Source organism: Rhamphochromis longiceps, linkage group LG13 (genome assembly GCF_057381845.1).
Source record: "Rhamphochromis longiceps isolate RC_006_pf linkage group LG13, R_longiceps_female_GT1.1, whole genome shotgun sequence".
NCBI lineage: Eukaryota > Metazoa > Chordata > Actinopteri > Cichliformes > Cichlidae > Rhamphochromis > Rhamphochromis longiceps.
The window spans coordinates 11,582,578-11,607,418 of record NC_140569.1 but is presented as its reverse complement, the minus strand read 5'-3'; the positions used below and the strand labels follow the sequence as shown (position 1 = coordinate 11,607,418).

Sequence of the window (24,841 nt, the reverse complement as noted above, 5' to 3'; positions counted from 1 at the left end):
CTTATCATGTCACATCCTGACCTTTCTATCCTATTTGGCAAATACCCTTTAGATACTCGCTTTTGTTGTGTATTGAAAATGAATTGTATTGTATTAATTTATTGATTAATTTTTTTAGGTAGTTAGGTTATCATGTTTTCAAACACAACACAGTTAAGTACATAATTTGTTGGATAAAGGCACAATTTTTAGAGTTTTACCTCTGTAAATCTCCATAGTGGATTTCTACTCAAACAAATAAGATGTGATTGAAGCAAACAATTTTAACTTTAATTCAAGGGTCTTAATGAAAGACTGCATGAACTGTTTTGGTATTACAGCATTTTTTATACAGTCTAGAGACAGAATGTCATTAAAGTAAATTAAACCACATTCAAACACATTGCAACCACATTTTTATGCTTATATTGGACTGTCATAATTGAAAATAGGCCATTTTCTATAAGGACTACTGAAAGAAGATGTCAGTGATTGCATAAATCCAAGGATGAAACTTGGATTTAACATCCATGAACTGATTCCCTGAAGGACCACAGAAGGACATTCAGATTATTTTAACACATTTTCTTCAGAAAGTGAATCTAAAGCCTCCTTTTTTTCCTCATTTAAATTTAAACTATGCTCAATTAATTCAATTTAGTTTAATTCAATTCAATTTTATTTATATATTGCCAAATCTTGACAACAGTCACCTCGAGGCACTTTAGATTGCCACAATAAAACAGAGAAAACTCCATGAGCAAGCACTTGGGGAAAGTGAGAAGGAAAAACTCCCTTCTAACAGGAAGAAACCTTGGCAGAACCAAGCTCAGGGAGGTGCAGCCATCTATTGGGACCAGTTGGCATATTTATGATGATATGACACAAAATATCCTGTTTTTCCCAATCTTGAAGAGGTAAAGAACCCTTTGAATTATTCCCAGACTGACCACAAAAGTTAATGACTTCTAGGCCCGTCAGTCGATTTTTAAAGAAATCAAACAGCCAAAAAAATAAATAGACAAATTATTCACTTATTTATCTTACAAGTCATAAACCTGCTTCATCAGGACTGTTGGTGTTGTTTGACAAAATGTCTTTCTTGCTAAATGATGCAAAACCATAATTGTAGCATGAAATTCTGTGACAAAACCCTCAAATACAGAAATATCTTAGATGTAAAGTAATTGTTGCCACAAAACTACACTTTTAAGCATGCTTTTAGCCATCCGTGTTGTAGTAAATTTGGGTTGGAAATATAATAAACTATTTAAAGAACAACCACAGAATTATTTTCTATATTTTCTATATTATATTTTACAATGTCAATGCAGCTGGGAGCATTTTATTTCTAAAGGTTTATAACAGTATGTGTTTAGCCATATGTCAAGGTCACACCTCAGAAATGGCAGTGTTCTTGCTCCTCCATTGCCTCAATGTGAGCAAAATCTATTTTGATGGCACCCAGTAAAGCTCCGGTATGCAGCTGGAAGAGCAACAAGAGCAGTGTGTGTGTGTGTGTGTGTGCGACATAGGGATTTCATTTGTATGTACATGTCACAGAGTCCAGAGCTTGGAGATGCTTGATGACGGTAGAATGAGGTTTCTGGCTGCCCTCACTGTCACATGCGGATAACATCTGTCTACAAACACATCCTGTTCACTCACTCATTTCTCATAATGACAAATAATAAAATTCAATGTAAAGTGAACAAAACACCTTTGCTAAGTCTTGTCGGCTTGTCCAGCTGTCCTGCAAAATAAACAGCCCCTTCCTGAAATGTGCAGTCTCATTCTTAGAGTCACTTCCAAGAGCTTATGACGTTAGTGCTGGCCGTCAGAGCAAACCTAAGCAGTATATCAAGAGGCTTTGCTTTGTGGCTCAGCTCTCTCTTTATCACCATGGCGCAAAATGATTCCTACATTACTGCAGCAGCTGCTGCTAAGCAGCGGTCAATCACATAATTACTTTTACCCTCACTCATAAATAATCTGCTGTCACATGCTGTCAGAGATACAGGAATTACAACTTGCTGACGTAGAAGCTGCTCATGAATCTCATCATGGTGGGAGGTTCACAAAAAAACGGATTCACAAGGTTGAACTGGGAGAGCTTTCTGTCATAGACGTGTTTTCTTATTTAAAAGGATGCAATGTATAGATACAATGTAGGAAATTCTGTAGTAATTTAGTGGCAGCTGGATGCTGGAAAGTTACAGCAAAAATATCCTGTATCCTGTAATTGCATTTACTGTAATTTGCTGTAAATTTGACTGGCCACCTTGTGCTGAGTGGCAGTTAACTGTTAAAGTGACATCTTTTCTCTGTTATCCTTTTGCTGCAACCTCAAAAGGATGGTTAAACATTGAATTTTAAAAGAAGACTCTGCCATTGGTCAGTTTTTCCCATGCAGGTTTTACTTCTGTAAAATGGAATTACAGTAGTGAACCAATATTTTCCCATAATCCTTTGCCATTTACAGTAAATTAATGTGTAAACCTACTATACTATCTTACTGTTGGCATTACAGATTAATACTGTTCAAATTACAGAAACTGGTTACAGTATATGAATACAATAAATTTATAACAGAGATTTATAACAATATGATTTTATTTCTTATTCAGGATGTGGAAATAACAATATAAAGAAAATCAGTTTTATCACAGACTCTAATATTCTGACACATTTCTGGGCCACTCTTTACCTTAAACTGTCTTAAAACCTTACAGTTTTCATCAGACTTGGATGCTTTAATCAGCCAACGCATCTCCTTGACAATCATAATGTGGGAAGATTGGAAGTTGCAAATTAAACGTTAATGAAGAGGTTATATCATTGTTATTACTACTCTTGTAAAGTTAATCAAAATCTGTTTCCACTCTTCTGGACCCCAGCTTTTCATTTTAGAGTAGCAGCTGCACACTGCTGCACAACCTGAAAAACCAGGCTGCTCCAAACAAGGGGATGGATGTGTGTATGGAAGGTAGTGTGGGGGTAGAGGACAATCTGTGTGTTTGTGTGCATGATGAAGGGCCAGGGGACGGGGTGTTTATAGGGAGAGTTCAACCTGTCTGCACATGAGCAGAAGGTATCCACAAACACACATACAAATGCATATGCAAGCAAGTGTGTGAACATGTGATACAACACTGGATAACACATAAGGAGGCAAGCAAGCGAGCACATATAAGCAACTACACACTGATACACACAAAACCAAAGTGCCTTCTCATTTGCACACAGGGTGTAAGTTGGACACTCCATTTGCAGAAGTGAAATGTTTTGATCACATACTGTGTATAGACAAAATAATAGGAACAGTTTACCGTGTGGTGCAATCAAATGCAATATCCCTGTAACAAATGAAAGCCTTTCACAGCTACAGCTGTGGGGTAATGTGGCTGTAATGTTCAGTTTGCTGACTCTGTGTCAAGAGGGTGGAGATTAAATGTGACTGAAACTTGGATAGTTTGTGGAGTTGCATTGATCTCCTTGTATTTTGGCCACACTTTGAACAGCAGTATGAACGGCATTCATGTGACAATTTCAGAGTAGTGGACCATCTACATTAGTGATTTAATGCAAATATTCACACAATTATATCACTGAGACGAACATCAGTGAATGCATAACAGCCAAATATTCCACATTGTTTAGTTTTTTTTCCAGAAGCAGCAGCAGCAAAAATTTTGTTTACGAGCTGAAGTTTATATCTGGTCATCTGGTAATTCGCAGACTACATTTCACACCTGAGTGCAGAATAGGTGACCCAGAACAGAGGAGAACAGAGCACAGCAGAGCCATGCTGGACCATACTGGCTCCCAAGCTGTCCTGCTGTACAGCACACCTTCAACACCGTGGCTGCAGCTGCTCTGTCCTGTCTCATGTGTGCATACATTTATGTGCATGTGTGTGTGTACGTATCCCCTGCACATTGACCTCAGCTGTCCCTACCTCTATGCTGGTCTCCTGGGCAAGGCTGACCTCTCTCCTGAAGCCACTTCAAAGAGACCAGGGATGGGCTGTAGGTGCACAGGGTGCTGAGCCGGCCAGCACGGCTGCTTCCCTGGGCTTTGGGAGCTGGGGCTGGAGTTAAGGTAGGAGGGAGTGTTGCAGAAGGTGAAGGGAGTCACAGTGGCAGGCGAGCAGAGACAGGAGGTAAGGGAATGGGATTAGGGATGTTATGATCGTCAAAAGCTGGAAGTTTAGACTTGTGTTTGTTTGCTTTTCAACCTGGGCAGGCTTTCTGTGCTCTGGTGTCACCTACAGGAGTATGTGCATGCGTGTGTTATTCACTCAGCAGCACATCCCCTCACCCGCAGGGAGTCATATGTTCAGCTTGGTAAGAAGTGACGGCTAGGGGACCTGGGGGCCACTGTTACATTGGACTCCCAGTGGAAAAAAAAGATTACAAGACAAACACACCCATATTAAGAGATGGGTGAAATAACAGAACATCTGATATAATCACGGAATCTAGTTTAACAGACATAAATGCATTTTTAAACTTTATAAGTTGAAGAAATTGGAAAAAAAGGAAATAACAAAAAAGATTGGCTTGAGATGTTAATAATATAGAACAACTGCTGGTGAAAAACCTTATTTATAGATTCTTCAAGACAACTGTCAAAATATGTGCCTGGACACCTGCTTACTGTTGGCCCAAGGACCACCACTTTGGTCCACTTTAAAAGAACTTTTTGCATCTTTGTGAATTTTATGTACCGTATGGATTACACACATACAGGTTATGTATGTATTTCTACATTAACCATATAAATGAAGTGTGAAAACCTGCCACGTGCAAGACTCAAACTTTGGTTTCTGGTGTGAGCAGCAAAATCCAACCTTTTAAAAGTGAAAACAATCATTTTAAACACAACGACACAAATCAGTGCATATGATACTGACCAGATTCAAAAGAAATTTTGTCCAGGCACACATAAACTAAGGCTGTGAAACTGTGTTGTTTGCTGTTCTTTGTACAGCAGGTTTATTCAGTCGGTACATTTCTCCAGAGCATTTCCAAAAAATTGAAATGTGACTCTACTGAGACATTTAAAACACAATGGATTTCAGTCATGTGTTAAGATTCACAGACTTGTCGGACTCTTTAGAAAGGGCGACATTACAATGACAGGCAGCTGGATACCCTAGTCAAAGAAAAGCAGCAAAGGATGACAGCCATTCAAGCCACTATGTTGGTCAGCTGAAAAACTATTATGTTATTATGTATGTTCTCTCTGCGCCTGTGGGTATGAATGGCACATCTGCTTGGGGTGTATCCCACCTCTTGACCAATGTCAGCTGGGATAGGTTTCATTGAGGGATGCTGATCGTGAGGCAGTTATTATCATAATGGAGCGTTTTTAGGAACTATATTGTCATTTCATCTGTGGGTGCACCAGTTTTCATCCAGTCAAGCAAACACTGGATGGATTACCATGAAACGCTGTGCAGACATACTCCTTGAGCACCAACAGCTGAAGAGGATCTCAGTTTAACCTTGATGGACTGATACAGCATTTAGTGCAGATATTCATGTTTCCCAGGGGCAGTGTATCTTTGCTCTTCCTCTTTTTGGCCTCGGGAATATATTGACAGGTATTTTGTTCCTGTAGAAAACAGGAAGCAGGAAACAGGAAGCAAACTGATATGCAATTATATGTAACACCAGCTACAGGTTGAGACATCTGTCACCTTGCATTCTTCTGTTACATCATCATTATTTTTTATTTTCTTTTTTATTTAGTGTGTGAATTTCACCAGCTGTCGTTGAAAGATTACCCAACCTTTTAGTTAGCTAGTATCTTTTCTTGAGAGCGCAAAAACCTCAGTGAAACACAAATACACACAAAAGCAAGATGGACAACGACAAACAAACAAAGATTAAAGGATGGTGGAATGAAGTTTATTTCACCTCTACTTTCTCTCTGTCTCTCTATCTTTTTTAAAATTTGTGGACATGTGCATGTAGCCTTCCGAGGTAGTTTTTTTTTTAGTAAAAAATTTATGGTAGACATTCATCCACCTCAAAGCAAATGGCAAAGAATTTGCTGATCTCTTCTTTTTTATATGTTGTGCTAAAAACTAAAAAAGTACTGCTTCTTTCAGACTCTCTCTCTCTCTCTCTCTCTCTCTCTCTCTCTCTCTCTATATATATATATATATATATATATATATATATATATATATATATATATATATATATATATATATATATATATATATGAATATGAATATTTACTTTGAGTTTGTTCTGCTTATTTCAAATATATGTAGTGTTTCTTTTGTTTGTTTCTTTTACTTCTTTTACTTCTTTATGTTGTTGTATTATTAGAGGGCTAATATTTTCGAAGTTGCTTACTGACTCTAAGTTATCTGTAGGTTTGTGTGTGCGTGTGTGTGTGTGTGTGTGTGTGTGTGTGTGTGTGTGTGTGTGTGTGTGTGTGTGTCACAGGGGCACGTCTGGCCACAGCAACAGTAACAGAAGGGCTCCCCTGTGTTGCCTTTTTCCTTTTCAAGCTGTCTCTTTACCCCCACCTCAGTTATTCAACCTCCACACCACACACACACACACACACACACACACACACACACACACACACAACAAACACACACACATACACACCTTCCTTTTGCTGCTGGTTGCTACCCATACTCCCCCTCGTGCACACAGGGCTGTGAGCAAAAGGCCAGCTGATGGCAATACGTGTATGTGTGTTAAGGGAGGCCAGAACAGTAAACACATATATTATGTGACACGCTAGGTCCACCTGTGTCTGCACTCTGTGCCCAGCCATGGTCCCATACCTAAACCCTCTGCTGCTGAAGCTCCATGCTCCACACAGATGATGATAATGGAGGCCAAAAAGCCAACAAATGAAAATTCTAGCTTTAATATAAGGACATGTCTTTCTGAGATGTTATCAAAAGCATAAGAATCATTTGTCTGTATCAACTCTTGAATAACCAAACTGACGCTAGGATGCCCTAATTCAATATTGGCTGTAACAAAATTAAAGAACCATAATAGGACAGCTGACCCTGTTGGCTTGAAACAAACTGCACAGGAATTCAAAAAATGTGTTGCATAAACAATCTGAGCCTTATATGTGCACTGAACATTCTGGTTTACACTAGACTGATCAGCTGTTGTGTAGAGATTTCAGTCATATGCTGTGCAGCTGTCTGATCCTTCCGGGCTGTAAACAGCATTCGGAAAATGGCAGTGTGAAGAGGATGCATGGATTGTTGACCTCACAGGTTGGTCATTGTTCAGACACTGTGTCTTTGAAATAGAAATAGTAATAAAAAAACAAAGAAAAATCTATTAAAACATTTCTAATGATACAACATTTCAATGTAACACAACCACCCAGTGAATTCTCCTGGCTTTTGTTTGTTTATTCCAAGACTGATCTTAAAGATGAAAAAAAGTTTAACTGAAATCCAGATTGCCTTGTAGGAGTAAGTGGTTTCCAAGATTTATCTGTTTGCATACAACAGCCCAGTGTCTTAAACTGGTATCTCTCTTTTTATAACAACAGATCAAGGGTTTTCTAACTTTTCAAGATTTAAAGATGTTGTAGGCTTTCTTCAAGCAACAGTAGGAATATCATTTATCCATCCATCCACCTTGGGGGCCATGTTGCAAGTTTATTGCAGGTCTAATAGAGATAAACAACTAGTCACGCATATATTCACACTTACGACCTATTTAGGGTCACATTGATCACAGCATTGATGTGATTCATTGTTCATTTTTCTAAGCAAATTCTGGGTTTCTGTGTTCTGACTTTTAGACCTCTTCATGGACATCGGCAAATGTCCCCAACGGGTGCCTGAGGATCTTGTGATCATGGCGTATTTGTTGTGCACCACACCAGTCTGAAAACTCAGTGGTCTCTTTCAAGAAGCAACTAAAAACTTATCTTTTCAGACTTGCTTTTGGTTAACTCCCTTTTTTCTCATTTTTTAATACTCTGGAATTTTTTTGTGAAACACTGTTATCTTTGTCTGGAAAGGTGCTATATAAACAATGTTTTACTTACCCACAAATAAACCAGACATGCATGTCCTTGAAGTGTGGGAGGAGTGGGAGGAGAGAACACATGCAGGTGTAGGAAAATCTCTTCTCCAAATACAGTAAGATCATAACTGTAAATAATAAATCAGTAATGGTTTCCATATCAGTAACACTTAGCTCCACTGATTTTAGAATGGGTCACCCTGTAACAGCTGGGATAGACTCCAGTCCAAATGTGACCCTGAACTGGATAAGGTAAAGAAAGTGGATGGATCATTTGTGGACATTTGGTGAAGCTAACATTTTGGCAGTATTGTTAGTAATTGGTTGCTTATTCACACAGACAGCAGTTACAGAACGGGGCATTATTATTAATATGAGTCATATTTTTTGGATGTAGCTGAAATTAATTGAAAAATAAAGAACAGCCAGGAAGGTATTTTTGGTACATGGCGTTAATGATCATAAGTATAAATACAACTGACAAAAGTACATTTTCAGTCAGTGGTAATAACATCTAATGGGGTTTTTTTTTTGTAATAAGACATCAAATTGTAACATTAGGGTGACATTTGGGCTGAAGGGTTAGCTTAGGCTGCTGCCCCCGCGACCCAGCCTCGGATAAAGCGGATGAAGATGGATGGATGGTTAGTTTTGTGTGGGTTAATATGTGAGAGTCAATATGAAACTGTGATATACTTCAGTAAAAGATAAATAAACTGGTTTGTATCAGTCTTGTGATGAATAAATATAATGTTGGGTGTTTTTTTTTTGTTTGTTTGTTTTTTAACTTTAATTCATACCTTCTTATGCACCTAAATGGAGGTTAGATGTTGTTTTTCTGGTCTAACTGATAACATTTGTACATTAGTGAATTCCCTTTTTCTGTTGCAATACCTGTTGAAATTTGTAACTGTTATTTCAGTTTCCTTTCTGTTTGGTAATCATCTTTGGGTTTCGCCAAGGATCCATTCACAGATCAGGCCTTTTGAGCCACAAGTTTCTTGTGAGATGTGTCCAGTTTCGCAAGGGACAAGGGATACAAAACAGAGAGACCTGTTTCCACTGATTTTCATCCAATCACTGTGTAATTTGGAATACCTCAGCATTTTCTCCCTGTTCCCCTTCCTTAAGAATTAGTTCTTGGATTAGCTGGAGGGCCAGATGTATCTCTCAGGTTCTTGCTGGATTTTATTTCTCTTAAGGACATGACTTTCACATACTCTTCATCTGCTGTAGGTTGTTTTTCAGGCCCGCCACTTCTTTTTGTGTCTTCCACTTGTTTAGTTCGCTTAGTTTTTTAAGGAGACACTACACACCATGTCAAAATATGCCAGGTTTTCAGCTAATAGTTCTTTCAAAATCTCTTGTTGGTGGAAAAATTTAATTTTATGCCTTTCAAACAGGCAGCAGCAGGCTGCTAGTCACAAAGCGCTTGCAGATGTAATATAAAATAATAATACATGTGGTAATGCACTTTTATTTAAGAATAATCACTTAAAGTTATCACACGACTTCTACTCTACACACTGTATTGTTCTCTGCTGCTTCCATATATGACATACTGTCTGGAGATATGGGGTAATGCATATATAACAAGGCACTCTTCCTATTTTCAAGTTACAAAAAAGAGCTATAAGAATTATAAATCAATCAAACTATATAGAAGCAACTAACATTTTGTTTATTAATCTGAATACCCTGAAATTTTTATGATTTAGTTGAATATAAAATGGCACAGATAATGTATAAAGCACAAAATAACTTGCTTTGCCCCAGTACTCAGAAGCTGTCCAAAGTCAGAGAGAGTCAATATGACTTAAGGGGAACAGATTTCTTTAAAAAAAACAAGATAAGAAAAAATATAAAGCAGAGATGTGTTTCTATTAGAGGAGTTAACCTGTGGAATAGTTATGACAGTGATTTAAAAAGGTGTAGTTCATTTTCCTTGTTTAAAAATATGTTTAAAAATAGAGTATTAGAAAAATATATAAATTAAGAATGAAAAGAGCAAAAAAAACAACCCCCCCCCCCCCCCCCCCCCCCCCAAAAAAAAAAAACCCCTCTTGATTCTTTTTCTTTGATGTAGTTACTTATCTAAGGTGGAAAGTTTTTTTTTTCCTTGTTTGTTTTGTTTTTGCTTTGTTTTATTATTTGCTTCGAGCCCTGTGTACAGGAGCTGCATGCAAAAAGTTCTTTTGTTAAAAAGGTTGGCGTAATAAGCAAATACTTCAGCCAATACCTTTTGATTAGCCTTGTCTCATGCTTTCTTGCTTTGTGGTAGATCTTTGTTCACTGAGATATTTGAATGCTAATCAATAAAATCAAATCTACTTTTACTTAAAAAGTAAAAACCTCACCTTAGTTTAACAGTCTTTGCTTCAAAACTAACGTAAAAAAAAAAAGTAAATGATTTCACACTTTGCAAAGTGACCCAGTAGGCCAAATTTGATCCTTTGGTGCACCTTATGTTTGACACCCCTATGGTTATTCAAGTAAGTACAGCTCTGATGAACGGATGATGAGTGGCTGCACCTTTGCTAAGCCCAATAAAATTAATTATTGGACATGTTTTTTGAGATGTTTACTGAGATTTTGGATGACTGCAAGTGTGTGAGTCAACAGTTTTCAAAAAATTAATGATTTACCAAAATCTGTGTCTGCTCAATACTGTAAGGACATTAATGACGAACGATAACAACTTGTAATATAGCCCATAACTAAGGGCGTAATTCCCCTGTAATTAAAAGGAATTTCAATGTATTTTATTTTAAATTATAATGTAATTATATTTGCATTCAAATACTTAGAAGAATTTGGTAAGAAATCAGATTTTTACAGGAAATAAAGAATTAATACTGTGAATTTTAAGTATAGCATAAGTAAAGTTGTGTGTAATATCATGTTACATATTGAGGAAAAACAAAAAAATCTGGTTTATTATTAATATACTTAATGTATACTTAATATAAGTATGTTTGGGGGTGCAGGTCGTATTATGAAGTGACTTAATCTTTTCTCATCTTTATTTGTTTTAGATCTTTATTAAATATTTATTATGTAGATGTGCAAATTGCCTGTTCTTTCATTTCCCCTTTTAGTAGGCATGCAGTAGGGATTTAGAACATTTTATTCTTAAAGTTATAGTTGAACAGTTATTGTGAGGTGATTGTGAAGTTTGATATTTTAAATTTTAATGGTATTTGTTTTTGTATAAGTTACAAAAAGAATAGTCATGATCACATTTAAATATCACATTATCACAGATTATTATGATAAAAGCACAGTTGTATAATAGAACATCCATCATGCACATTAACATAATGAATATTAAATAAGCACGTAAGAAAGCGAGATTAAAGCACTTCATTATATGGCCTGCGCGAGAAGTACAGTACAGTATGTAAGATTTAAGATGGGGAAATGTTGTTTAAAAAAACACAATAAAATTACGCTGTACTTAAACTTACCTATGGTGTACTGAAGATGACTTATGCTGTACTGAAATTCACTTGCCCTATACTTAAAATTACTTACAATGTAATTAATTCTTTGTTTCCCATAAAAACCTGACTTGGTGCTCCCTTATTCTAGTGTACTTACCTTAAAGTATTTGCAGGTAAATATAATTACATTGTAATTTCAAATAAAAAAGTGGAAATGAAGTTTTATTACAGGGGACTTGAGCCCTTAATGATAGGCTTATTATAAGGTGTTACCTAAGAGACTAACAAAAACACTAAAAGAAATAAAAACTAAAATGAAATTTAAAAATTTCAGAGAATAAGAACTCGTGTTATTTCCAGCCGAGAAAACCAAATAATACTAACTTGAATTTTAAAAAAGGGAAAAAATTAAATAAAAATAAAGACTACTTAGACAACATCATGGTATTGCTCTATTTTAAAAATTGTGCTCCAATTTTTCTGCCCTTGTCATACTGTTCTTCTTTATTTAAGCTATTGTCATAGGCTGTGTAATGTCTTGACTACTGTGACACAACAATCACCAAACTTCTGGGATCGATAAAGTCTGTCTCACATCTTATTTCTGATGATATGTTTGGGTTTGTGATTCAGTTATCTCGCAGATAAACCACCTAAGCACTTAATTCTCGCGATACTTGGCTTATTAGCCGGCACAGACGCACGGGGTGTTGGGATGAGATGATGAGAGAGCTCCACAGGGAAGGAAAACAAGACACAGAACTGAAACCGTTAAAATCGAAAACGGGAGAACGAGACGAGACGGTAGGGAGTGCGCGCGCGTGCGTGTGTGTGAGAATGTGGGTGGGGGGATGGGGACATAATAGAAATGGGGTTGCCGTTTCCCTGAGTGACGTCACCGGTTTTCCTCACCAGAGTCAAAACAACCGTTGGCTGCGGTAAACGAAAGCTCCGCGGAAATCCGTTTGATGTGTCTGCAAACGATTATTTCTGCATCGGCTCGTAACGTGAACCGACGACGGTTTCTTAGCTTACTTAGCTTGCAGTCCCAGGATAGCTTAGTGTTCCTCACTTAAGAAGCGTGGAAAAAAATAATTAATAACCCGAGCCGTCCTGTCAACAGCAGGTGCAAGGGGGATACCACACACCACCACCTCTACCGCACCTGCGGCTACAGGTAATACTGTTAGCTAGCCACACTGTTGTGACCGTAAACACGGCACGAGCAACGCTAAAGCTAGTAATATAATGCCTCGTGATAACATTAGCGAGGTGTGTTTGACCGCTCACAAGGGAAAACTGAGGCGGGGGATAAAAAGTAGTGTTTTTAAACGTTTATCGTGCGTGCAGTTTTCTGCCTGCGTGTGATATGCGTCAGTTGTTTCAAATCACCGTGACGCAGGTATTGCAGTGGTGGTACCTGTGTGTCTTAATCAATCATATTCATCCTACCTGCTGGATACATCACTGCAGTTTGAGGCAGCAGTATATCGGGATGATTTGCATGTACGCGGTATGCAGAGAAACGGCAGACTAGGCCTGGCTCGATTTGCCTACACAAGTTACGGCAAGTAATTAAGAGGGTGTGCCACACTCGTAGATAATCCAGTTGATAATAATGGGAATAGTGCTGGTTGAATTAGTAAACAATATGTGTTGCAAATTTTTACTTTTGGAGCCTGATATTTGGATTATAATCGATTTAGGAGCCCAAGCAGAATAGAAATTAGAGGAAACCTGCTTACCAATTTTTATTGATTCTTATTTTCTTTTTAAGAATTGTATCAGAACAAAATATTATCTTCATGTCAAAGAGATCATTACAAAAATCCCCAAACTGCAATAAGGCTACAGAATCTTCTCTCTCTCTCAAAAAATAAAAAAAATAAAAAAAATGCTTTGCTACTGGAAAGATGTACAGATAATAAACTGAAAATGAGTTGCTTTTAACCACCTTTAACTTACCCTATGAAAGAAAAGTAGGTGCCCCAGATTTATGTAACATGACAAAGGGTAGGCACTTGTATTATTTACCTAATGTTTGTAACTTCACCCTTTTCTCTTTTATTACTCATTTTTATAATTTTCTTCAAAAGTGCTTTGATTCTTTGCTCATACTGATTCTGCTGGCTCTGAGCTTGCAATAGGTCATATGGGAGGCTGACCATCCGATCACTGGTTTTGAGCTGAGAAGACTGGCAATTGACCGATTTGGTGCCTGGCCGGTCAGTTGGCGCATGTCTAATACAAATGCTTAATTTAAACAACTTAGGTCAATTAATTAGGCCCAAACTGATTATAATTGTTCAATTTAATGTAATCCTTTGGTTTGTTTCTTTCCATATACTTCTCCTTAATGTAAATAGGGAATATACTTTTCCTTTTCACCAAAATGTCAGTTTACAACCTTAAAGGCTCCCCTGCAATGGTTTTTTTTTTAATGCAAACTCTCAAGAAACTTAGAGCAAAACAAAACGCATATCTGATCAAATGCACAGAGATACTGAGTGGCGATAAGGTAACCACCGCGGCATATTCATTACTTTGGTTTTGAACATAATAGCCTCTGTTTAGTATGTGTATTGCAACACTCAACATTAAATATTGACCCACTTTTTAACTGTAGTATATATTTTTTTAATTGTTTGATTTAATAGTTTCTTTACATAAAGTCTGAAAAATGGTTAGTACATGAATTCTAATGAAAAGGAAAAATTAATTTATAGAGCACTTTTCTGCTCTTGCTTGTAGTGTAGATAGAACAAAGTGTTTGTAGTGTAAAGCACTTCAATGACCAGTTGAAGTGCTTTACACTACAAGCACTTTGTTCTATCTACTTAAGCACTTTATCTAACTTACATCCCCACCTCCAGCCAATTTGGATCCAGCAATTAACCTAACAAACATATCTTTAGACTTTGGGAGGACGAACATGCGATCTCAGTACAGAAAGACACCATCTGACCAGAGGTTCAAACGAGGGATGTATCAATAATAGTAAAAAATAATAATAATATTTCATTAATGGAAAAATTAAGTCTATACATTTCTATAATAGGCAGAATCCAGCATATGTGAACATTGAGGTTATGCATGCATATAAATAACATACCAATACCATAATCCAGTAATGACATAAAATTTCAAGCAACAAGTCTTGCACATTGCAACGCCCACCCACCCTCAAACCTTTCCATTATAACAAAGCATAGAGCGGGGGCTGGACTGGGTGACACTGAATCCACCTTTAGTTACGATAAAATAGGCCAAGGCTGCTGGGGCCTTCCCAGGATGCACTAACATCACTCACTATGTCTTTTTATACCACTCTGCATTTAATCATTCGTTAGTATTATCTCTGCATGTCTTTTGTCCTGTCTTCCTCTCATCACCCATAACCAGTTGTAGCAGATGGCTGCCCCTCCCTGAGCCGGCTTCTGCTGGAGGTTTCTTCCTGTTAAAAGGGCATTTTTCTTTCCCAGTGTTGCCAACTGCTTGCTCACAGGGGGTCGTTTGATTGTTTTCTTTGTATTATTGTAGGGTTTTTACCGTACAATTTAAAGTGCCTCAAGGTGACTGTTTTTATTATTTGGTGCTATAAAAATAAAATTGAGTTAAATTGAACTGAACAAGTCTTATTGTTGATTCTAAAGTAGAAACCTAGTTTCAGTTTTAAGTTTTCTCACCAGTTGCTGAAGTGAGGAGTAAACGAGAGAGTCATAAGTACATATATAGAGAAAGTTTTAGTGCATCAAATGCATCTGTCCAGCACCTTTTGTTGCTAGGCTACACAAGGCTTCTCAAGTTTTTCTCCTTTGCTGTTATTTGCAGAGCTGATATTTTAAGTCCCATTCCTTCTGACTTCAGTTGGTTAGTGAAAGAAGAGAGAAGTGACCTTGACAAGTTCCTAAACCTGAACTGTTTTGAACAAAGAACGCAACAAAAATCAAAAAACACTTGTGTACCAAGGCCAGTTTTGGGTCTAGGACTTTTAGCACTGTGAACACTCAGCTTGATAGGATTTGTATAGAAAATAAAGCACAGATCTAGACACAAACATTTAATCTCATGTGTTCACTTTCTAGTTAAATTCACTTTCATTTAATAATAACAAATAAATAACAGTTACATTACATTCCACATCTCAGGCTTTTCATACAAAGGAAGAACTTACATTTCAGAAACTCTGATAACCATCCTCAGCATGTTTGCTTGATGCAAAAGATTAAGCACTTGTACAACAATTGACTAATCATTTTATTTTTAATTTTATTTTCCGTCTCTTCTAATGAAAGCAGCACTTCATACAGAAGCATCAGTGTAGTGTGCTTACCTGTGTATTGGCAGTGTTCGCCATCGAATGTACCCTCGCATCATTAAATGCTTATGAAGAGAAGAAAATAGACTTCAACCCTAAGTAGCCTGTGAAGGCAGCTTCATTGATTAAAATAGAAGCGAATTTCTCATATCAGATCCGGATTAAACAGACCATCTAAGGGGGGGGGACAACAACACCTAAAGCACTTTCTGTGTTAACAGAGTGTAACACTTGAGGTCCTGCCAAAGGCTGGCTTTCATTTAGGAATTTAGATTGTGGATTTGCTGCTGTGGATGTCAGCCAGAGTTTTCATGAGGCCAGTGTTGTGGGTGAGGAAGGGTGATGAAAGGTGAATTGAGGTGAGGTGTACTGTCCTGACCTGAGTTTGATGGGAATGTTCTACCTTTTAGAGCTGATTACATATAGAATTAGCTAAAGAATAGTGATAGCTTGCGACGTCAGTGTATATCTCCTTTTGTAGATGACTTGTTCTGTAGAGCTACACCAGTAATGGTGCATATTTTAGTCTTATATATTTGTATATCGTGTACTGGTGCTTTGCTTAGAGTACAGTAGACTCTCTTCCACTTAGGCTTCAGTTTCTATCGTAGTAGTGCAAAAAAATCTACTTGCAGACATTCTTCCTTATTACTGTTTAAATTTATATCAATTAGTGATATAACTTTTTCTGTCTTAATACCTTAGGTATCTGTTGATATTGAGTACAGATTAACACCAGAGTTAAATTAATAAACTATATTCCTTACTGTGGGTAAGAGACTGGGAATCAGTTCAACATGCTTGACTTACACAGTCTCATTTGATATCATCTTCCAGTCAGCTGAACAGAGAGACCAGTGCTGTTTGGCTAGCTTATATGAATTTTTATGTTTTTATGTTTTTGTTATGAGTTATGGATCGGTGAACTTTCTTTCCAACTATACTGAAGTAAACCAGTCCTTATTACACACACTTGAAGAGTAGTATGTATACCTCAACTCACAATTATTTATTTTGGTCTTAGTCTTTACAGTATTTTCACAATCAGAAGAGATAAGTGGTGAAACAACAGCTCGGATGCCAGCTAGTAATTCAGCAATGAACGAATTTGCCTGTGCAGAGACTAGCTGCACAGACCCATGAATTGGGATGTGTGTTGCCAGGTTTTGCTGCCAGATGGTTGAAGTTCTATGTAGTGTGTGGTTGTGTGTATGAAGACTGTGTTTCATAGACAGTCTGGCAACTTGGGCAACATAAGAGGAACACAAAACTTGCTGATTTTTTTTTAGTAGAAAGTTTGCGGGTCATGCCAAATACAGAAGTTTGCCAGGAGAGTCTTGAAATATTAGAGAACCTGGGGAAAAAACCTGTTTGCAGGTATGCTTGTTAGTATGTTACAAGAAAGATATTTAGCTTTCTTTCCTTGAACAGTGGTTGGAAAATGCTGGTGTCTGAAATGTGATCTGTTTTTTTGTTTTTTTTAAATAAAATACAACAAAGATTAAATTGTTTAAGGCAGACCTGTGGATTTGGATTTGGGTCTGTTTCTTACCTTTGCAATATTAAGAGACATGAGTGGGGATTTGAGCAGTGTAGATAGCTTAACTTGTGTAAGAACTGGCATTGCTTGTATTAGTCTTCGTCAAGCTGAAAGTGTTCCAGTTCAAAGTTAAAGCAGATGGAGCTTATAAAGTGTTGAAATTATTCCACTTTCATCACAATTTCAGAGTAAATTATGGGGGAATTCATCAAGTATTCTGTAGTTCTCAGTTGTAGCAAAGACTGTTAAAAGAGAAACACAGAGCTCTCAAGCAACCCTCAATGTCCCTGGAAGAAGTATAATTCTGGGGACAAAAAGCAATTTAAAGCTTTATTCTGGGGTGGAACTTACTGGTGATTATAGAGATGCAATTTATATGTCCCCGTAAATGAACTGACAATAAACTTAATTCAGATAATGCTTTATATCAATTGCCCAAATATGTGCTGAGAGGTGTTGTATAGTTACAACACCTTGTAAGTATAGTTCTTCTAGTTACATTGAGTTCAAAATCCCATACTGTGCTCTATGTACTCAATATCATGGTTCAACAAACTTAAGAGTGAATCTCAGTTGTTTTTATCCTTTTGGATGCACTTCTAAGCTTGTCTTAGTTAAGTCACTCTTTCAGAAATGCATTTCCATGGTAACACTACTTAAATTATGGATAGACAAATTAAAAATGGAAAAATTGTATATTTGCTTTAAATCCCAGTTTACTCGTCCATCAATATCACTACATTGCATTGTGGAGTATACATGCCAATGTAGTGTCTTGTGCTTGCAAACTATAATATTCCCTTCATATTGAGATTGCTCATATACTGAAAAAATATTTTAAATTTATATATTAAATTTTTTTACTAAGTAGTAAGTTTGTTTATTATTTTGAACGCACATTGTTTTCTATAGGTGTGGCAACTGATGCTCTTGGATACACTATCTCAAAATTATAGTGAGAACATCACTTCTGCAAAACAAAGTAAATAATAAAAACAGGGTTCTGCTGTTATGTAACACATATTCGTTGAATGCTGCCACTCGCTATGTGTCTGCCTCCACTGAGTCTTTTTCTCTTTTCTTAAAGTTTCTTTTCCTTATTTGTATTTTTTTTGTCTTTGTTGTTGCCTCTGAAATGAAAGGGCATGAAATAAATGTTGTCTGGCAGGTGCTTCCCCTGGCATGGTTGGTTCATCATTGCAGTACATGTCACCATAGCAACAGCCACCCTAGTGACAAGGGGTTGCCACTGTCTGGACATTCCTCTCCTCTCCTCACTTCAACTCTCCTCAACTCAACTCAGTCCAGGCTATGCTTCACAGATTAAGGTTGAAGCTAACCAAAGCTTTATTGAATAACAAGCTTAATCCAAAATTGTATAGTGTCTATAAAAAGAATGTTATCCCCTTGGATGTAATTACTAGGGCTGAAAGTCATTTATTTTTCTCTTCTAAAGTAGTGCCATTATGATAGTCTTTATGCCTCAGTTTCACAAATATCAACTGGATTTCAAGAACGAGGTCTCTTTCTGTTGAACAAAAGGACACAAAAGGAACCATCTGAATAAGTAATATTGTAAATTAAATGTTTGATTTTTGTCTTCTGTAACACAAGCACCTTATCTTATGGTGTGAATTTGATTGATTTTAATTTTTAGACATTTCAGAAATAGACATTTAAGAACTAGAAAAAAGTATGATGAATAAATTCCAAACATTAAAACTACAGCAAGAGATGTTCCCATAGGGTTAATATATTTGCCAACAAAATTAATAGGTTAGATGTGCTGGGGTAAAAAATTGACTATTTAACTAGTCTAAAAATAAGAGAGCACACACACTTTATGTGCATTTAAGTTGTTTGAAAACAAAAATGTATTTCTTTATAATCAGATAATCAAATCTTATTTCTAAGTTTGCTGAAATATGTGGCAATTCGACACTAAAGTGGCCGATGTTTACTGTGTTAGCGTAAGCACCCTACTTTCTTACAGGTTAGCATCCGTGCACCTTTGCAGAACACGGTTGAGTGGTCTTTGCCATTTTGCTCTGGCACAGCCTCTTACTGATTTAGATCAAAGTAGTGCAGAACCATGATGTGATATTTACAACTTCAGGGCAGGACAGTAGCCATCGTAGGTGGCTGCCTAAAATCTTAAAACCAACAGTTGGCTGGTGATGTACCTGTATAAAATGTGAATATGCTGACTAGAAACTCCAGTTTAATTGTATAGTTGATTAGTTGATTGATTAGTTGCTCACATACCTAATTACATTGTATTTGGATGGTAAAATATTAAACATCCTCAAATCCAAGGTCATTTTCAGGTATTATCAAAGGTGCAAAAATGTACATTATTGATTGTTTTCAATAATTAAACAAAATAACGGCATAAAACAGGTGCTATAATTTCTTAAATCCAAAGTGTTGAACAAAAAGTTATCATTTTGACATTTGAGACATATGACATGTTTGAAATGTGAAAGTAGATATCCTCCTGTTGATTAAATGAATCTCTGAGCTTTGATTACCAACAAACCTAAATGTGATGAACTAGTCTGCATTTGTTCATTTGCTCGCTGACTAGTCACGACTCTGCTGCTTCAAAATGTATTAAAAAAAAAGAAAGAAAAGAAAAATCCCTGTGTCACCTACTAGGGTGTGTGCGCATCTGTGGGTCTATTCCAGCATTCGCTCTGACGCTGCAGACCCCACAAGTGTCTGCAGCATTGCAGACAGTAGCTGATCTGAATACTGATTTCCAGCTAGATAGCATTGACTACTAGCCTAGCTCCCGTGGTGCTGATCTTCATTCAAGCTGAGCAGCGTAGTGTCGTTGCGGGGTTTTGTAATACAGTGTAGTAGGGTGCATCTGAGGTGAACGCAGCAGCTATGCAGAGAGACAAAGAGAGGGGAGGGAGAGCAGGAGTGAGACGACAGAGAGGTGCAGAGATTTGCAGAGAGAAAGGGAGCGTGAGAGCATCCCTAACTGCCGTTGTTGCTATTTATAACCAAGCCCTACTCCACAGTCCTGAGAAGCTCTCTCACCTCCCACATACGTTCAAATCAGCCCACACATACCCACACACACACACATTGAAAAAAATTATTTGATATACAGAAATACATTGAAGGCAGAGCGCTAGATTGGCTTATGTATGGTGCACAACCTGCTAACCAGGACAGACATATCTGTGAATGAATGAGTTCTTTAGCTCTGGGATTTTGGTTTGGCAGTCAGTGTCAGGTTTTTTTTTTTTTGGCTTCATTGACAGTTCTGTAATAATTCATCTTGTTTATCAGAGAGAGTGTTGCGTGGATAAAAAGAGGAACTGGGTGTATGATTGGGTGGAGAGAGAAGGAGAGGAAGCAGCCCTCCCAATAACTAGTTGTTTGTCTTGTCAGAAAAGGACTTATGAGAGGAAGAGGGGACCAGCAAGAGAGGAAGAAAAATAAACCCATCTCTACTTTTTTCTGTATTATTATTTTTCTCTCCTTTCACTTCCTTACAGGCTGAGTCACTGCTGGTGAGGAGGAAGGTCTGGAGAGGGAACGAGAGAGGAGGAGGTGGAGGAGGAGGGGGAGAAGAAGAAGAAGGAGAAGAAGTAGGGAGGGAGCTGAGGAGATAAGCCACAACAGGAAGCAAGTCGACACACACGTACAATATACATACACACCGCGTGTTTGTGTGTGTGTGTCTAAGAGAGAGGCTGCGCGAACGAGAGGGTGAACGGGAAAGGAAGGGAGGGAGAGTGACGCGGAGGCTGGGAGAGCCGGCCCCCCTCCTCTCCTCTCCTCCTCCTCTCCCTCTCTTTCTCTCCTCCTCTCCTCTCCTCCCCTCCTCCCTCTCTCTCTCTCAGTGGAGCAGGCGTGCAGCGGCATCAGACTCGGCGTGAAGGAACCATGAGCGATGTCACCATCGTTAGAGAGGGATGGCTCCAGAAACGGGGTAAGTACATCCAGTACCTCTCTTCTTCTTCTACACCCCTCCCCTGTGCTTCTGCCTCCTCTCTTCTTCTTTTCCTCTGCCTCTTTTCTAGACTGAGGGCCTGGCTGTGCCTTTCCACATGTGCTGGTGGGAGGATGTGAGTGTTGCGATTGTGTGTGTGTCTGTGTATGAGTGATAACATGGATGTCTGATTATGTAGTATGAGACTGTACATGAGTGTGTGTGTCTTTGTATATTATAAGCTTGCCTGGCTGTGTTTGCTAAGCCACTATATGCCCCTCTCAAGTTGTGACTGAAAGGACTGTGCATGGGTATGTGCTTAAATTTGTATGCACAAGTGTATATATGTGTGCACTTAACAACATCTACTGGGCTAGTGTGTAGTGTTCTTTTTCTGTTTTGTTTTTTTTGTTGTTGTTTTTTATGCCAGTGTCTCTGCTTGTCTGAAATCCAGTTAGTTCTGTCTCTCTGCGGTGTTATTGAAAACAGAAGTTTTAAGTTCATAGCGTGGTGTCATTGGGAGTCATATGATGTGGGGTTGAGGGGATAGTTGGGGTGGAGTCAGGGTGTGTGTGTGTGTGTGGTGGGGGGGTTCACTGACAGCACATCCTGTTTATAGCAAAATGAATGAGAAATGGGAAAATTTTGCAATAGCTGAAGAACATGTGGCAAAAAATAGTACTTCCCTGTCCTCAAACATTCACAGCTTATGCTCACTCAGTGGTAGTCACAACACAAAAGAAGGCATTTGTAGCAAGGCCAGACTGGGCAGAATTGGCCAAGAAAGTGCTATAGAGTAGCTCTGTGATGAATGCATCACTGACTGGTAGACACTTCAGGACTTTTTTTTTTGTTTTTCTCCTAAACCACAATTTCATGGGGTCGTGTGTCTGCCTGAGGGATACGACTAAGTGTATGTGAATGTCTTTTAGAAGGAGTGCTTCAGGGGTAGAACAAGGGGATTTCCAGTCTTTTAGGCCAATGAGCAGCATCCTCTTGACTGTGATGCTGTTTTAGGAATGTGTAACAGAAACTTTTGAACAGGAAGTGACATGGGTACATAACAGACAGCAGGTTTCTGGGTATTGTAGGCTCAGCCTACAGCACAGCAGGAGTATATGCTGCTCCTACTACATGGACTGGATTATCGCTCTCTCACTGTGTCAGACACTCAAAAACAATCTGTATTACGGTAGTAAAAAAGAGGGGCAAATCGTTGTCAATATACGCCAACATGCCAGTATGATTCTCAGACAGTCGTCTGTGCATATTAAGAGGAACACATCGCCCCCAGTCACGACGCAGCAATACTAGTGCTTGCAGTGAGAGGGAGAGAGAGATAGAGGTTAGGGAGGAAAGAAGGGGTGTTTGTTTGTGTCAGGAATATGAATGTTTGTCTGCATCATATGCTAAATCTTTCTCTGTGTTTGTGTGTGGAGTGAAGCAAGGTCAGGGTGCTGACTCACTGTCCAGGTCGTGATACAGCAGACACTGCAGTCTTAGTCATTAAACAGCTTTATGCTGAAATAAAATGGCAAGATAGGCCAATGCAGAAAGTTAAACTTCCACATACACAAAACTTTGTGCTAATATGATTGCATTCAGTTGTGCTCTCACTGTCTGGAAGAGCCTGTACTTTCTAACTCTTCTAACGTCTTTTTGTTTTGAACTGAGTGACAGTGACAATAGACACAGAGACTAAAACACTGAACCTCTGGAGTTTTAGAATCTCTCTGTATAAAGGAATGAGGCTCTTAAGTGCCTTTGAAAACCTCTAGTTAAAAAAATTGTAAAAACAGTTTTCCTGTTTTTGTTCTAGTCAGTATGAGAGCAATACCTAAATAACTGCTGGGTTTGTGTATAGTTTCTGCTTAGATGAGTACTGATGTGTTTGTCTTCCTGTTACTAATTCAGTCTTGTTTGTGTATTCCATAATTCAGGTTGTATTTTTGGTAATCTTGTAATTGATCATTTTAGTTTAATTTTATTCTCTCAGTTCAGGTCTACAGCAGCTGTTAAGTATGTAGTTCCAATATGGTAAAATCTTGCTATCAAAAACAACTTGATGTTAATTAGTTGGAAAAACTCTGCTTGCGTACAGAAATTTTCTTTTAATAATAAGCAGGTTGGTTGAATATTTTGGTTGTTGTTTTATTTGGTCTGATTGCTGATAGCTCAGGCTTGGTTCAGATATAAAAGAGCTTTATAAAGACTGTTGTTTGTACGTTTGCTGATGATATAACTGTTCTAAAGTTGTAGATATGTATGTCCATTGGATAAATAAAACGGACAGTTTTGTCTTCTTTTAATTTAACCAGATTAGCTAAAAGACAACTATGATAAGAAATGTCTGATTTTTATTTATTGTTTTATGCTACTCTTTCCTCTGCTTATAAATTAGAAATGATTGATTAGGAGAAAGCATTTACCCTTCAAAATATCAGTGACGGTCATGACTTCTTGCTCATGGACTTCAAAGGGACTATGTGTACCTGTGAGTTTATTTGACAAGTTGGTGTCTGTATACACTTATTTCTGTAGCTTATATCTGTATATGTATGCCCAACTGCACCAACCTCAGTCAACCTTTTTAACCTGTACTGTAACTATATCAGAGCTTCAGGATGCATCCTTACTTTCCGTATTGCCTTTCTACTTCAAACAATGAGACCAATTTGAAATACAAAGTGTTTCATAAACACTGAGTAAAAGATCCATAAGACATGAAAGAAATGCACAAGAGATCGCATAAAATAAAGCGTAATGAAATGTAAATGTAATAAAAGCATAAAGTTACGCAAAGTTAAGATGAATTATCTTTGTAATCTTGCAACCCAGAGATAAGCATCAAGAGCTTTACCTCTACAAAAACAGAGTGCACCATGTCCTTAGATGACCGAGCCTTTGAATGCTTACTCGCTCACTACCACAATGATGATTTCCTTCCTCCTTTCATTGAATCAGAGTGGGGAGTGCATTTGGCTGCATTATGTCTTTATCAATGGAAGTAAAAAAAAACAGTGGATTAATCCCGTAAGCTGCCACACAATGCGTCATAAAAGGAACAGATGGAGAAGTAAACCAAAATCATTATGGAATTAAAACAACTATAAATTTTAAAAATATTTAAATAAATTATTAATTTCTGAAAATAGGTGCAAGTGTAACCTTGGAAGGACACTGTATTGTGTTGATTATCTGTGGGTAACAATCAATATTTAAATGCCTAACAGAGCTGTTTTAGTTTAGCTTTAATATCTAAATCTTGAAGTATACCTGTCTTCTTTTCTGCCAAAGCTGGGACTTTACTTTCTGACAACCTATATGAGGCCACAGAGGTCACACAGTAGTTGTGGATAATGTTACCTCCATCAGCATCAACCCACACAGCAGTCAGCACAACAGATGGCTAGGAGGGAGGAGAAACACTGGAGGAGGGAGGACAGGGTGAAAAGCATTGTCTTTTCTTTGACACTTTGTCCCATGTGAAGTGCTCTTCCGTAAAGCTAATAATCTCAAAACTATATCAAAGTAGAGTTAGGCTTCTTGCAGACTTGTTTGATCATTATTTATCTC

At 37.8% G+C, this 24,841-nt stretch overlaps 1 protein-coding gene across 2 annotated transcripts in view; it reads left to right on the top strand.

The window, feature by feature from the left end:
- The first annotated feature begins 12,153 nt into the window (after positions 1-12,153).
- The window catches only part of akt3a (AKT serine/threonine kinase 3a), a 50,921-nt gene continuing 38,233 nt past the window's right edge, over positions 12,154-24,841 (top strand). Inside the window, exons 1-2 of one of the 2 annotated variants that reach the window (XM_085427627.1) lie at positions 12,154-12,262; positions 20,829-21,265. In XM_085427627.1, coding sequence (XP_085283753.1) covers positions 21,220-21,265 — 46 coding nt within the window. In that variant the 5' untranslated portion in view covers positions 12,154-12,262; positions 20,829-21,219. Of the gene's footprint in view, positions 12,263-12,380; positions 12,636-20,828; positions 21,266-24,841 lie in introns of those variants that run through there. The other variant, XM_085427626.1, reaches the window with a different exon arrangement.